This window comes from Aphis gossypii, chromosome X (assembly GCF_020184175.1).
Source record: "Aphis gossypii isolate Hap1 chromosome X, ASM2018417v2, whole genome shotgun sequence".
In the NCBI taxonomy this organism is placed as follows: Eukaryota; Metazoa; Arthropoda; class Insecta; order Hemiptera; family Aphididae; genus Aphis; species Aphis gossypii.
Genome location: NC_065533.1, coordinates 53,333,450 through 53,351,485, shown reverse-complemented (window position 1 = coordinate 53,351,485; position 18,036 = coordinate 53,333,450). Strand labels below are relative to the sequence as shown.

Genomic DNA, 18,036 nt, shown 5'->3' with positions numbered 1-18,036 from the left:
TACAAACAGCAATGCATCAACACATTGATTCAGTTACATATTATTGAATAAATATTACAAGTTGAAAATTAAACAATTATAACAATATTAACAGTTATAGGTAATAATGTTATTATTAGATGGTTATACCTCAAGGTGGTATGATCACTTATTCTACTTAAATAAAGTGAATGATTTTTGGTGTTTTTATTTATTTTTTTTTCTCAATAATTTAGTGATGACTTATTTCAAATTCTAAAAAGTTTGTTTTTTACAATTTTTTTTTTAATTACTTACAATTTATCTGCAGCAAAATGGCATGTTTTTTAATTGAATAGTTTATCTTTAAATTAATAAATTGTCTAAAAAATATTTTGAAAATTGTCAGCAGTCTTTGGTTTAATGAGGGTTCTACTTTAAAAAGAATCATGCTAATATAGTCAATATCAATTAATCAGAGCAATGAATTTAATTGTTAATCAATAATAATTGTAATGTAAATACTTTGAGTTTTATTTTTATTTTTTTTGAATTTCGAATAAAATTCATTGATATCTATATAATGTTTTTAATGATCTGGTGTGAATTAAGCGGCGTTTTTTAAAAATTTGAATACGATGAACCAAGTTCCAAAAAATGATAAGACATTGTAGGTAACGTTCAATAAAAACCGTTGATTATGTTGAATTAAGTGTTTAACGTAACGTATAACTCTTGTAGGTAGTATTCAATTGACTTTACTGTAATATTGTTTTCCATGTTTGGATTTTGCGTTTTTTAGGTAATTTAAGTGAATTATATGAGTAACTATATTAAAATACTGTGATTCGAATAATGCTTGTATAACCATTTCCAGAAGTAAGGTTAAAGTAATAGTGCGTCCATGGTTGAAATATAAAGGTTATTGCATGTATATAGGCTCTAAATATCATTATTAGATAGAAAATGGCCGTGTAACGGGAAATCGTCGCAGATATAAATAACTATGCGTACCATATAATATTTACATGATTCTTATTGGTTACCTTTACGCTGATATTTTGTTTTGAATATAATATTATAATTGATCGAGAAGGGTATATTTCAAATATATATATTATATACGACTAGCTCGTAATAATTTTAAGTATATTCAATTTTTATTCTACCTATTACATTTTTACCTTCATGTCGTGTATTTAGCATTTTAACTGAATAAAAATATATAAACTTAACGGAGCTGTTATTTGATGTCTAACACATTTATACCAGTTTGAAGACTGAGCGACTATGTATAGGAAAAAGGAGGAGGGGGGCAAGTTCACGGATGTCAAAATCTGAATTTAAATTATGATTTTATATTATATTGGTTTATTAAAAATAAAACATAAACAGCCCTTGTCGGATTAACCATAGGAATAAAGACTACAAATTATTATAGTATAATATCTGAAAAGTATGCTTCAATAAAAATTTCTTAGTAAAAAAATATAAGAATATTTAAAAATATAAAGCACCTAATATTATATACGTATACGACTTGTATATGAGTATGTCGAAAACCTTAATCGATATGCAGAAGCCGGAATAGGCAAAATTTATTATCACATTTGCATATATTATGAATTTGTAGTAATGTAAAACAAATTTCAACCAAACTTATAATATCTTCAACAAAGTGACCAAAATACCGTGAATAATTCTATAAATTTACGGTCCTGGATTCACGTTTCTGAATTACAAGTAACATTTAGTAGGCACACAAAAATAAAACCAGTTATTGAAAATCCGTAAAAAAAATATATTTTATTGCGCAGTTTAGGTGTATAGGCTAAATACAACTATTAAAAAAATTTTCAGTGAAATGTATTATCGTGAATAATAAATTATTAACTTTTATCCTAAACACGTGTGAGTAAAAAGAGCAATACAAGACGTGTTTAATAATAATATGTTTACAATAAAAAAAATAATAATGATTTATAAAATTGCGTTACATTGTGTGATATTCCTTATAATAATATGCTCGGTGTTATATGTGTACCAGGTACCTATATAGTATATACTATATATGTTTAATTAATTATATAGTACAACTTTTTCGAGGTTCTGATTATTAAATCAAAGCTAATCTAAGCAGTCGAGAAACAAGCAAGAATTGAATATCATAATAATTGCATTAATACCGGAATATCATTTTAGGGGTCAAATTAAAATATGCTTTCGTTTTAATCCCATTTTGAAATTGAATTTATAAAGCAAATAAGTTGTTTTCCTCAAATAAAGTAAATTAAACTATTATTATTGTATTACCTATTGTTCAAGTTAGAAATTCAAAAAAAATACTTTTAGATTTCTTTTAAAAGGTTTAGTTTTCTCGAAATCTAAAAACAAAATTTATTTGACTGTGCCTATCTAAATATCTAGTATACTTAAAAATAATTTTTATAGAAGTTCTTTAAATTTACCATGATTGGTGAAATACTTAATAGTGAGAAAATTGTTACTTTTCTAGCAACTATATTAAATATAATATAATATAATATTTTATAGTGCGTAATATACACTTTTTACTATTATATACCACCACTACTGTAAGACACCACAATTTATGTAATATTTTGTTTTCATTTCATTATAGACACTATACAATAAAAAAATAGTTTGAAATTTAAAACTAATCAGTGTAATAATACATTTATTATAAAATGTGTTTAAAAAAACATAAATAAATCGTTGTGCACTGTATACAAATTTTACACCGATTTTTATTAAACACTTATTTTTTGATATAAAACATTTTTTTTTTTGTTTTTGTTTACTTAAATGTTTCAAATTTAAATTGTATAACCATTATATGTATTGTATGTACTATTGTACTATGAATTATTCTATTTTGAAATTTATTTATTTATTCAAATATCATTAAATATATACGTTACTTATACGTGCATTATTAGTATAAAATATACACTATAGGAATCAATTACCTGTTGACCATCGCGACGCTGTTTAATGGTTTTGCATAAAGTTGTAATGCTACACTATTATGTAATTAAAACATACCTAAATGCAGTTTAGGAAACAGCTCGTTATATTAGATATTAAAACAATAATGTATTGTTGTATTCGTCCTGCGAGCGTTAAAATGTGTAGCGGACAATCATCCCATTAAGTTACGATGGTAATGTAGTGTGATAGTTCAACAAAAAAAAAAAAAAAACGAGAAGACAATAAGACATGTCAATAACTCTGGTAATTACCTTTGGTGAAACTACGACCTTGTCCGGTTAATACCGTACAAGTCGGACGTCGGTGATATATAGTTTTAAATCAACTTGAAAATATTATTGACATTATACCAAAGAAACCGGATTCCATTTTTTGGAAAATCTAATGCTATACTCGTATAGCGATTTACGATTGAACAAATAAGTGTTATTGATGATGTATTCGTCCATTAAAACATAATAATACAATTATATTACATTATGGAAATATAATCGAACGCGCAACAAAAGTGCAATTTTTTATCATATACCTACACAACGTGTGTCAAGGTGTTTTTGTTTTCACGTTCAGCTTATTATATAGCTAAGTTCGTTCGATTTCGTATTGAATATAAAGTGAACCCGGCACAAAGAATATTATTCGTATTTATAGCTGTTTGCGACAATCCTCTGTCATCAACCGACCCCCGCAAAATACGACGTACCTGCAGTATATTAATTTATCATTTATTTATCAAATGTAATTTTATTTCACTGGGAAAACGGTGTTTTGTTTTCATATATCTTACGCACGGATTCATGTCTCTGCAAAACATTGCCACTGTCACTGCCACTGCCATTGCCACTGCCACTTCCATTGCACATAACACGCACAGTGTCGCGAGTTCAGTGGTTAGGGAAACATAATAATATTATGTAAATCGGTATCCTAATAATCCACACATAATTTGACCGCCATGACCTTTGAAAAATTTTGCTCTCGGTCAGACGTGTACGTACGAATCTCATAAAATCACAGTTTATCAGTATAACTATGCGAAAGTAATACAAAACCTGTACGCCTACTTTCGGTACAAACAAACCTTGATAAACACCTTGTTTTCGGTAAACATCTGAATCGCATTAAAATTTCATAACGATTCGATATGCGCACAAATTTGATTCATCACAATCGGTAATTAATAATTATCTATTTAAAACTCGTATAGAATTCGTAACTATCAATAAGACGTAAATCGTGTAGTTTTTCCAATATACCATGAAAATCATATCCGAGGGCATATATAATAATAAATGGCGCTTAGATACAATCTTTCAGTGACATTTGGTTTTAATAATTACCTTAGTTTGTGTTCTAATCACTGTCGTTTTCGGGAAATGAACGCGTGCTTAACCGTCCAAAAAACGTTGTTAGACAATAGCTTATAATAATATTATTATTTATTATTATCAAGATCGTAATCTACTTTTTTTTTCAATTGATGTCGTCGTTACTAGTTTGTCCATCAAAACGAGGTATGTATGATGGCATTGATGTGTAATACAATAGTACTAATATACGGCTTGTATAATATAGGCTCAATTATTTAAGAATAATTACGAATGTTCGAAGTGCTGTGCTGTTTCTTTTTATTCTTATGTCATATCCAACAGTGCGTACGATAATATATTTGTTGATAATATTTAAATTAACGCTCGTGTGAATATTATATAATAATTCATATAAATATACCTATGATGGCGCTATCGAAGTAATCATATTATGAGAATTCTACTAAATCCTGAATAACTAATTACTAATGTTCGCTAGAGATTTTTCGAGGACAAAGATTTTAAAACTAAGTATACTATAGAAGGGTTTGTACAAGAAATACGTTTATATGTGATTTCTGTATAATATAAAATTTAAAATGTCAATAATCAACCACACATCATTACTATACATTATTATAATATATACAGTATACACATCGACTTTTTGCGGTATCTAACGACTTCATGGCTTGATAACTGATGATAACTAAATGATAAATAATAGTTAACAAATCGTTATAATCAATATAATAGTAAAAGTCGAAATTTAGAAAATAATTGGCGACTATCCTTAGATCAATGATGATTTAACAATGAGATACCGACAAATGATAATAATATATAATAAGGCAGTATATACGTGTTTTCGATTATATCTGACGTTTCATTGAGATTTAAGTCAATGCAGTAGGGGGCAGACAACCTCAATCTCCGAGTGTAGTACGCCACAGTCCCCTACTCTTGGCTGTTTGTTTTCAAATTCCATAAGAGTATATATCATATGCGTATACAATCACGATTGTAAAGATTGCAAATTCTACGTTGGTCTGACGTCTTGAAGAGGTTTTTTTAGGGGGGGTTAGGTCGTACACAACCAAGGGGAAAATAAGAAAATTGGAGCAATACTCACAATCTGAGTACAATAATAAAAATGACAACACGATCGTTTGAAATTCTTAAGAGGAATAGTAATAAAAAATGCTCGACACATGTTTGGATTTCATAAAACGAAAATGTGCAATAAACCACAAACGTAAAGAAATTTTTTTTTGCGTTGGCATTAGTACACGTCTTGTCGGTTTAGGTAGGTATGATATGTAAAACAAAAATTAGTCATGTATTATTTACTACGAGTGCCTTTTATAAACGTTAATAACGACTTAACGAATCTTCCGATAAACGTATACAGATACAGTTTTACATAATATAAAATATATAATATGTAAATACACAAGCTTTGCTAACTACATTCGGAGAAAAAAACGATCTATATAATGTTATAAAATAATAAAAAACGGCTCGCACTGCTCAATGTTTGTGTCTAAATGCAATATGAATTTGCAGTGTGTTAAAAATGGTATAAACAGCTCAGTACCTCCATTCGCTAAAATTAACAACATGTTTAACGCGGTCAAATGATTGGTTTAAAATAGTCGAATTCCGAGGTAGAAAGAGGATACTTACTATACTTCAACATATCCCCGAAAAGTTTTAACTAGTCTATTTGATATAATTTTTATTGAAACAGTGCAGCTGCCTATGTAAAAGACATAGGTACATTATATAAATATTCAAAATGAAAAAACAAAAACACTTTGCAATATATTTTAAAGTGGACCACATAACATTGCAGATCTCGCTGAATCGATTGACGTAAATGTTTCATGAAAATCAGTCGAGTAATTTTTTTTTTTTGATTAACTCGAGCATATCGTAACTTCGACTATGTTACGCCTTTATTGATAATAGTAAACACTATTGTAGAGAATTTATAGATAATACATAAATATTATTATGAGAACGATCTGTACTAATATAATATTATATAGGTACCTACATAGCTACTGCGCGTTATCACATTGCGATAGAGACGATAGCGTTTTGTATTCAACAAGTGTATTATTATTATATTATATTATATCGTCGTGCGATTTACAAGTGCACAACTCGACTGCTAAATCGATTCTGAACGACGTGGCCCGCGAGGTCGCGTTTTACATATGGTAATGTAATATTATATATGTTTAGATAGGCAGATATGCGTCTGCTGCGCCAACTATTTATACAATATTATTTGCGATGTACGTTATGATAATAGTATATGGTATTGTCTTCGCGCCGAAAATACCATTTTGAGAAGAACCTTTACGAGTGAATTATACTTTATAGATATTTGCTTAAACTACTATTGCATATAGAGCAGAGCATAAACGATTACCATTTTTTCATCGATTTTTTACAGTAGGAAGTGTAAATCACGCTTAAGAATCCTTTATGTAAAGTTATTATTTTTGGAATTTAATGCATATATAGTCGTCTGTCAGGTGGATACAGACGTATTCCCGGAAATTCCAGTGCCTGTGCAAAGTATGTAATTTTTTTTTACCACGAGGTCGAGCACCTGTGGAGACCTACGCGTTTCATATTTTTCACGAATTCGTGATTCTTTTGTTCGAAAGTTTAAAATGTTTTCATTTTTCCCCGTCTCTATTTAATAATAATCATTCATACGAATATTTTGCCGTGCCCACACTTAAAAGTAGGTCCGATCGCCGATCAAAATGATATAAAGGTATAATATTAACGAAGTAAATTATTATGGATTCGATTTGCTTACTAAAGTCTCGGCGACTGCAGTACATGCAATTTTTATTATTATAATAATTATCATATTCATTATTCTCAGTAACGCGGTTGTACGGACGTCGGAATGTCGGTTTGCATTTTATATAAATTTAATTTTTAACCCGACCACAAATTCGTCATGGGTAATCCCAGATTGTATGCAGTATCCTTTAAGAAGAGTATAATAATTATAATATGTAGGTAGTAAGTACGTATTACACTATTATATTACCCACCGGCGAGCGATCATCGTTGGCTGTAAAATAGTGTTATTATAGATCAGCCCACTTAATACATTACACTCATTACAGTTTAAGAACAAATAAATAACGTGTATTATCATCATAGAGTCCTCAACTTGTGTGCTCGTATGTGTACAATTAATATTTAAGTTGACGGTCGTGTTCTTCCGGCATACCTAAATCTGGATGATTTATATTTTATAATAAATAGAATACAGAGTGAGTCACCGAGCAATCTCGAACACATTTTTAATTTAAAAGTATTTTTGTAAATTTTAATATAGAATATACCTACTTAATAATCATATTTTTGAATTCTTGAAATTTTTCATTCTATTTAAAGGAAGTTCTGTGGTGTTGAAAATTTTTGTTTTTCAAATTATAATCTGTCTTTTTAACCGTATAATTTTCGTTTTAATATTGATAAACCTAATAAAAAATGTGAACTATTTTTTATTTGTTAAAATGTTTATAGGTACTAATAATAAAAGTTCTCAAAAATGGTATCACAGAAATATAAGATAGCTGATGAAACATCGAATCTAGTATTTAGATATTGTACTAGTACTTGGACTAGTTTTATAAATTGTAAACAGGTATTGAATATATTGATAGATTAATATAAATTACTACAATTTTCAAATTACTATAGGCTCTATATCTTATTCTTAACCTTATTCTTAGTATACACATTTAAATGACCAAAAACTACTCTTTAGAATTTTGATTTGGTTACGTCAATATTCTAAGAAAAATTATTTGTTAAGAAAATTACTAGGTATGTAAAAGAAAAGTTATCATTTAAAAAATAGTGGTTTGTATCTTCTCAGTGCACTCTTCAAGTAGTACTAGAATATCTTGCAAATTTGAAAATATGGTATAATTTAAAAATTCTAAAAACCAGGATTTTTGAATAACTGCATTATTATAGAAAAAAAACAGTGGTGAGCATACCTACTTGATTAACACCGTGTTAAATGATTTGATAAGTAACAAAACAATAAAAGCGCTTAGGTACTGACGTTTATTCTTTCGATTTCAAAATTTAATCTTGTACGAAACAACAACTGTGAATTCATTCATTTTCAACCTTCATACACCATCATCGCTTATAAAAAAATTAGATACATAGATATAAATACTTTTGTCAAGAATTTATTATTCTTTCACAATTATTATAATATTATTAGTAGGTATATTACTTAAATCGTAATTGCGTATTTATACAGATACCAGGTTGTTTCTATAATCTATGCAAATCTAGACAAATTGATAATTTATTCAACTATTTAAAGTGAAGACATTGATATAAAATTAGAAAAGAATATAAGCTAGTTCCTGAAATTATCAAAATTTTAAAATTAGTTGGTGAAATAATAACTTAAATTATAGATAAGTTGTACGTTTGTTTTTTTTTTTATAATTTATTTTACATCTTATGGAACATTGAGAATTTTGAAGTAAAATAAAAAAAAAAAACACAAAGTTGTTACTTTTTGCTTTTAACGCATTAGATTAGATTATTTTACCCGTTGAATTTAATTAGTTAAGTCAAATAGTTAATGCACAGCCGTTTTGAATCTATATAAACGCGTATAAACGTGCAATTTGGTACCCTAAATCATCACGACAATGGTATCCAGTGCATAATAATTTTGTAGCCATGTAGGCATCTATTTTCGTTCTTTGTTTACAACATCATTATTGTACACCGACCATTTTATTTCACGCATTAACCGCAAAATAAAAATATATAGGTATATATTATATAGGCAGCATATAGTAGGTACGCGTTAATAATAAAACGGCGTCTGATCTTTTTTATACTTACCTACATAATAAATAAATTGCGCAACACATATCAAGCAGCTATCTCGTGAAATATTTATTTCTAATATAAATTACCTATATACCTATACCTACGTTAATAATTTTAATATCACGCGTAACACTTCATTCGTTTAATGGATAATACGGAATTTGTTCTCGGGTCAAATAAAACGTACAAATTGGTTCCCGATAAAAATTCTTTATCATTTACATACGATTGCAGTTCAAATTGGTTCCTATTTTATGTACAAACAAATTGGTTAGCTTGAGAAATTGTATTAGGTTTTACGATGAATGGGAAAGTTCTCGTATCATATATAATTCATAACAATAGTATATCTAAGAGTATTGTAGTAATATAAATAGAACATTATATCTGTAACAATGATTGTAGTTATATTTATATCTCGTCAGTCTTATGAAAACGTTGGCCTACAACTAACAGCTAGTTACTCGTACTTATTGTAATTTAAGTTCCAGTGTCAAAGTGGAAATAGAAAAAATAAGAAAACTACGCTATTAATAGTTTTAAAAATGAATATTAAAAAAAAAAAACTATTGATAAATTGTATATATTATTTAATGTTTGATAAAAATATTAATATAAGCCTATTTTTTATTATTAACATCATCGACAAATACGTAGTATGATATAGATTATTTCTGATACTTAAATAATGTATATAAAAGTCATGTATATATCTACGAGTCTATATGAGTCTTATATAATAAACACACATACATATTACATATATATATAAAACGCATAGGCTTGTTTACGGGAGGAGTGCCTGAAAAACAAATCATGCTCTTAGAAAAATAGATGATTTTTTTAATCAATTGTTATTAATTTTTTTCATTTATTATCAATTTGAAATGGGCATTTATTATTTCCTTCATGTTAAAAAAAAAAAAACAAAATAGGTCACCCTATTTAAAAATCTAATGTGTCCCTCGGTCAACCACATACACAGGTATTTTGAGCAGTTCAAATCTAAGTATAATGGGGAGGATGTCATTGTTGGTGGAATGTATGACAATAATTTGAAAAAAAAATGAATTTTGGTAAATTAGTATTTAAAATTTGGTAAATACCGTTCGGCAATTGCAAATTGGGAACTAACTCATATAGTTGTCCCGTTTAATAAATCGAAACAAACTATATATAGCTCATCATGCCCATATATCAACATACCTAGTAGATTAGTATATTAATCGTAATAATAAAATATTGACTAGTATTTTACACAAATATGTCATGAACTCATGAACGTTTCGTTAAGTACCTATTTGACTATTTGTTGTTAGTATCTTTATTTATAGCGTTAAGTTTAAAGTTGTATTAAAGTGCACGTCATGGCAAATCGCATACCTATGCAGGCAGCATTACAACAGTAGTACATCTTGATAAGTTTTAATAATATGTAATATTAAAGTATAAATTAACGAAACAGTACAAAGTACGTTTTCCTATCAATAAAGATAAAATAGTTATTTTGAGCATCGATATTACTTATTTATTGGGTCCACATTTTCTTAAAAAAATTTATTAGGAAATATACTATCTATATCCAAAGGCATAACAATAATATGTGCTAAAGTAATTTAAGTAACTTGAAAAGGGTGAGGGAAGAATGCAGTAATCGCACTTCTTTTTGCTTAAATATATAATATGTAGGCATGTATTAAGTATATATATATATATATTTTAATTTTTTTATTACTAATATTATTATTTTTTTTTTCGTTAATAATTAAAAAGATCTCTGCACCAATTTCTTTTTAGACGTCATGGTGAGTTCTCAGGAATTAAGCGAATGGCTAGACCGGATATAAGAGGATTTGGTTGAGAAGGCAGTTTGTTGAAAAATCACTAATAGTAAGCTTTAGTTTCCTTGCGTATAGTTTTAATTTTTAAGTCGGTGTAGAGAGTAACATTTGAAACGTATGGTGACGCATTTGTGATGGAGCGTAGGATTTTGTTTTGGATGATTTGTATTTCATTGAAATTGAATTTTTTAACATTGCCCCACAGTTGAAGGCCATATGTTCACATAGGCTTATAATTATTAAGGATTTATAAATGAGCAATTTGATATTTAAATTAGTATGTTTATTTGTTGGGTCCGCGTGAAATTTAATTTTTTTAAATTAATGAATTAACCCAAAAACAATAATGATATAGTATTCTCCTAATAGTAACATAATTCAGTGTACGTAAAGACTTTATACGAGAATATTAATATTTTGTATACTAGACATTAATTGTAGAAACAACTATATTAGGTGGTAACAAGTACCTATTAAATCACTCGTTTTAAGACCAACATTATTTTTGAACGAAAACGTACGAATAGGTACTTAAATAGAAATAGAATACCAATAATGTATTACTAATATGACACACAATGGTATTCGTAATATCTATTTACAAATTAGTTTTTTTCTGCGTCTAGAGCAAACGTAGTTTCAGGTGATTCATTTCGATATATTCTATATGTATATTATAAGTCTAATCGTATCTGCTTTTATTGTTTTATAATATTATTATCTACGATTACATTTTTGTATCGGTTATTAAGTTGTTTTTCGAAAAAAACATTTTGTCGTTTATGATAAGTAATAATATAAACAATAATTATAAACAAATTATAAAATTTATCGTTCACGCGCACGTACATAAAATAACGTATATAGCCTATACTGCAGCCGCTTTATAATACTTCGTGTAATTTACGTCCTTACAAGACCTTTCGGTTTCTCGTAAACAACAGAGAGAACCAGTACCTACACGTTATTAAAAAGTAAAATTAATCGAGAGTGAACATTACGCTATATTATAATATAATATAATTTAATATTCACACCGTGTTGGGCGGCGGGTTATACGCGTATTACCAATATACCTACGTGCATAATATTATAGCGCGTCTTACGTCGTTTCTATAAATGCACGTCTACAAACATCGATCGATTGGAAATAGCTATATAATATAATATATTTTAATATTATAATTATCGCGAATAAAATTAGGTCATACTGATTATGCGACTCGAACGTATCTGTGTAATAATTATCATTATTCACGTATGTACGAATTAATTATATTTACCGAGGAAATATTGTTGCCGACCAATTATTATAACATGGCTAGTACCTATGTATACTTTTAAAGGTGAAGTTGAATATTTTAAGAGCTAATGTCCTGTGACGTATAATATATTAACTAGCTACTGTATTTATAATGAGCAATAACATTTTGGACGGCAAGGACTGCACGGCAGTGTCGATATTATATTTATATATAGTGTTATATAATATGTTTAGAATTATATTAATATACATACAAGTATCGAAATATGCAAATAGGTAAACTGGATGTTTATTTTAATAGTATACATTCATTATTTCGACGTTTTTAAAAGTATACTTACTTTAACCGTGATATTTAAATCATTGCTGAACAAAATGTTTACAAAATAATTCTTTTGACAGTTATTATTTTGGTATTATACATACATAACACGGAATTTACGATAAGTATTCAAAATTAGGCGAACGGAGTGGAGTGGTACTTGCCCCCTCCCCTTAAAAAAATCTGATGTGTTGCTCTGCTCATACAAAATTAAAAAAAAAATAGTAAACGATTTTGTAAAAAAAAGAAATAAAAATAAAAATATTTTCAAAAACGTTTATGTTATGTGTTATTTAATACTACGAGCGTTTACTGCTGTGAAAAAAAATCCCTCTGCAGTACATATTTTATAATAATATTATAATATACTAAGTTGTCGTCTGGTCTAGTATAATATTATAAATATTATAATATTCGTAATGGACGAAAGAGGTTATACATTTGTTTCTAAGAAAATAAAACTGAAAATTAACGACACTATATTATAGGTACCTCTGTCGTTCCAAGATATAATATATGTTGCATATTATTATATATAGTTGGAGTGATACTAATCACTGTGTCCCCCGTACACAATATACAAATACCACGGTCGCCTGCCTTGAGTCATGTGTCTACGGGACAAGCTATCCTTGCCCGATGTTCCGGTCTTGGCTATACATCGTTTGATAACTACTTCCCGGCAGAAATTGTTTATAATATAACTCGTAATTATACCATACCTATCGATATTTTACAATTTTCTGTGCGTTATAATTTACCCATTCGCATGACATACACACACACACACACACACACACACACACATACGACATCGGCATAATAATATCATCTATTTTATGGACTTGTGGTTTCCGGCTCAATGTGGTTATAAAATTATACGCGCGCGGGACGTCTATACGCCGCGGCCCTATATGTTATACACAAACGCGAAATGCGGTCCGGAATGTCGGTGACCTAAACGTACCTATCTACCTGAAATAGATGGAAGTGCGATAACTGACAACAATTATTATAAGTACTACATCATCGAGTAACATAATAATATTGGCAGGCAACTTGATGTACGATAAGGTTAGGGTATTTGATTATGTACATTATTAGTTTGAAACGATTCGATCAGATTTTCCACGAGAGAATTATTATTATTAAATCATAATTTAATATAATATATATATATTTATTATTGTGTGTGTGTGTGTGTGTGTGTGTGTAGTATTATCGCAGGTTGTTTTTTTTCATTCCGATAACAATAACGTGAAAAATACGCACGTGAGGCATACGCGAAATCGTCTTGGACATTTTGATTATTTTTCTCGACTGTACATCAAAAGGGCATTGACCTACTTATAGTTTTCACTTTTATCAATTCATATAATATTATATAAGACTGCGTACGGAATTTTTAATTAAAAACATTTCAAACATAACGAAGTTTTATGTTATATAAATGCAATATTGTTTACTTAGTGATGAGTATAGGTATTATGTATGGTTGGAATCATTTAGAACATTTTAAATTATTAATTATCAAAAGTTCAAAATCAGTAACTTGGCCAGCAAACTTTTGTGGTGTAGTCTACATACCTAACCCATAACCTCAGTGTCTCGTTAGTATTTTGAGTTACTATTTAGAGTTCGTTATGCCGTATTAATTACATAATATGCAAACTTGTATGGGTTTTATTTTATTTATAATATATTTTAATTAATGTATAGAGTGTATATTTCCTACAGCAAATCATAGTTTTAACATTTCTCGTATACAAGCTTAATACTAAATTACTATAATATTATATGTATCGAATAAAATTTAAAACTTTCGACCGTTATTATTATAACTTTTAAGTACTCTTTTTTCATTTAATTTCATAACAATTTTTTTATTGACCATTGCGTAACGGTATTTATATATATGTTTATATTTTATTCCAAAATAATATAAAATTCACTGAATAATTCATAAATTTATACTGTTTCAATTGTTAATATTATGCTTTTCTATAAACACGTGATCAATCACTGGTATGCGTCGGAACTGTAAAAATATATTTTACCATGCCATTGAACCTTTTTGCTTTTATTTTATTATGCATATTTTGAACTTTGGCTTACATGAATGTACCTATTTTTCTATTATAAAGATGTGTTATTGACCGTCATTACACGATGAAAATATAATTACTCTACAGTGTTGAGTCTATTCAACTCTCAATATTTAAGCAATCGTTCAAATTCTAATTTTTGGTTTTTAAATGAGATCATCTACAGCTATAGATAAAGATTAACGAATATTAAGTGAATAAAAAAAATAAGATATAGAATAATATATTTTACAACATTCCTATTTTTAAAAAAAAAGGAATTTTTATTCTTTGTTTGAACTGTAGGCTATGAGAAGCTTACTATATAATGATTATGTCCCAGACTGCCCCCCTTCTCTCATCAATTAATTAATATTAATAAGTTGTCTCATCAAAATAATATTTACGTATATCCACTACCATCGTATTTCTATCACTAGATATATAATATAGGTTAATAATTTGTCCACCCTTGAAATTTAGTTTCAAGGCCATTGTCGGGTAAGCTTTGAGGTGGTTTACTATATCTTTTCGAAACATTTGTTTCTGATTTTAATCTTATTCTTTCATTGCTGATTTCGCGAGCTTATACAAAAAATCACTGTGTATAATATGTGCAGGTTTGTACTATACCATGGTTTACACATCACACAATATTATTAGTGCAGTACTTATTTTGCAAAACGTCGTTTACTGTCATAAAAATTAATTAGAACATCGAAATTACATGTTACTAACTCGTTCACATTTAAATTATTTTTTAACTTTACAAATACAATCCAATCGTTAATAATATTGTAAGGCCACGATTATACGTGCATGTACGCACAGTGAAAACATAAACCACCGACGAGGACTAAGTAAAAAATGTTATACGTGTTTGGTGTTTATGTTAATTCATATTTTATCTACGTATAGTGTATACCTACCATATTTATATGCATTATAACACAGTTGAGCGTAATGCCATATTAGACGTTTTTTGTAAGAAAAACCTGCTCTGTAGCATGCTAAACTTCCGGTAAACCTGCAGCTGTGCGTTTCGCGAACCGTTTTATCATTACACGGTGACACACATTTATAATATAATGATAATAACATGTGTAATGTGTATATCATAATATTATGGTTATTATACTCGTCTTATTTTATTACGGTTTTATAAAAATCTAACCTATGGCCTACGCCATAGCATTTTTGTACTGTTGTACCTAGTTTTATATTATATAATAGGTTACTATAGATATAATAACCACAGCGATAGATCGCTGGGAACCGATAAAAAGCGATTTGTTTTTACGATGACATAACATTAAATCACATATATGAATGTGGATTTGAAACATAAATAAAAATAATTATATCAAAACACGAATCACGGTCAATATACAAAATATAATGGCAATCTATATGTAGTGCCGTCACCGTCGTGACATAGATCACAATCATCCTGCAGGATCAAGATCGTGTTGAAAACCTTGGTAAAATTTTTAAGTTTCTGAGTACCAAAAAAAAATTAGTCAAAACGAAAAGCAAACCGGCACCAGGGTGTTAGTATAGAACAGGGCGTATCGCAAAGATGCTGCGGACACGTGTTTACGTCAAAACTAATCACATTTAAACTTTTAAAAATGTATGTTTATATATAATAATTCGACGGTGTTGGTTTTGTTTGAGATCTCTGAAGTCGGAACAAAATGAAAGTAAAAACATTCCAAATACCGTACACATATGATACACGTGTTCGAGATAATACCTCATCGTCGATTAAAAGTTTAGTATTCTAAGAAGCTATAACCCCCTCTCTCCCTCAAAAAAAATTCTTGACGATTATATTTTTATATAAGCATTTAATATTACCCCGATTCGTTATCAAACGTAGTTTTAATTTAAGCTAAGGAATCTCAAGCCACCCCCTCCTTAACATTCGATCAAGTATCGATACCGATTTCATAATATATTTCAGCGTCGACATTCGATACCGAGCTGGCCATTCGACGATCTATTTGTTATCATTTTCCATATTACATTTATACATGCGCCCTCGCGATACGCCCGTCGGTATATTATGCAGCTGTAATGTATACTACGATTACACTATACCGCGGTAGCAATGAGTCGACTACATAATTTGTACTTACACGTATGTCTTGTCCTGGGATCGGCTAGACGACCGTCGAACAGGTGTCGGCCAAGAACCGCAGCCGGGTCCAAGCTCTTTCGCCTGTTAGCCCCATAACTCTGACGCCGGGCCGCCGACGAACGTCTCCTGTGGTCCACGGGCACGGCGCTGTAGCTGGCGCGCCGGCCGTCGCCTTTGGACGGCGTGTACGACAAACCGAGCATGCTGAACAAGTTCCTCATGATTGCGATCCGTGCGTTCAAGTCTCCACGCGTATGTATAAATTATCTTTTCGATGTGTAACGTGCACCCCCGCTGTGGACCCGCTGCGTACCGATCGACACGGTCGGATTCGCAGGGTACTACGACGATGTACGCGTTACGCGCGGCGGCAGCGACGGTGGCGATCGATATCGATCGATGTTGTATAACTCGGGAAAACAGATCATGGGCGCACAATGGATCTTATATAACAATGTAATGATACGTATGTATGGGACGTAGAGCTGTATCGTCGCGAATGTGAACCGACGATGATACGCGCACTATGCGGCGAAATCGCTTCGATCGAAAACAATATATTAATAATATATGTTATATATATTATATCAATTTAACCGACGGTCGGATGGCGCGTACAGAACATATCATATCATTTACGCGAGTATATGATTAATAACAATATGTTAACGGCAGTAGGCCAGCGGGAATTGACGACTCGCCGGACCGAGCAAACTCCCACTATCCGGTGGCCGTCTGGAATCCCTACTCGAAAAGTGACGATAAAAAAAAAATTTCAAAACCACGCATAGAAGAGATGTAGCAAGCGTACGCGGTCGTGTGCGTGCGAGTGTGTGTGCGCGCGTTTTTTTTTCTGTTCAATTTTACGAAGGTCTTGGACATCGGAGGTCGCGACCACGGCGACGATCGTGGCAGAAAACCAGACCGCCGCCGCCGCCGACAGCTCACGCGTTTCACAATCAAACCGCGTGCAACCGGATACGACCTAGGGGAGGTTACTCGGACGTGAGTTCGATGAGAACCGACGGATATTTTTCTAAACGTCCTTGGTCACCGCTGTTTGGCTCGGGACTTATATTCCTCTTGAAAATCGCTCCGATGCGTATAATGTGTACCTTTACGCATATATTCATATACCACACGTACACCGCGATATGATGATGATGTTTCAAAAGTTGTGCAACAAACGAAAAA

At 30.1% G+C, this 18,036-nt stretch overlaps 1 protein-coding gene across 1 annotated transcript in view; it reads right to left on the bottom strand.

Annotated features, from left to right (window-relative positions):
- The window catches only part of LOC114127890 (scavenger receptor class B member 1-like), a 75,679-nt gene extending 57,643 nt beyond the window's left edge, over positions 1-18,036 (bottom strand). The window contains exon 1 of the mRNA XM_027992246.2: positions 16,841-18,036. Coding sequence (XP_027848047.2) covers positions 16,841-17,063 — 223 coding nt within the window. The 5' untranslated portion in view covers positions 17,064-18,036. The remainder of the gene's footprint in view (positions 1-16,840) is intronic.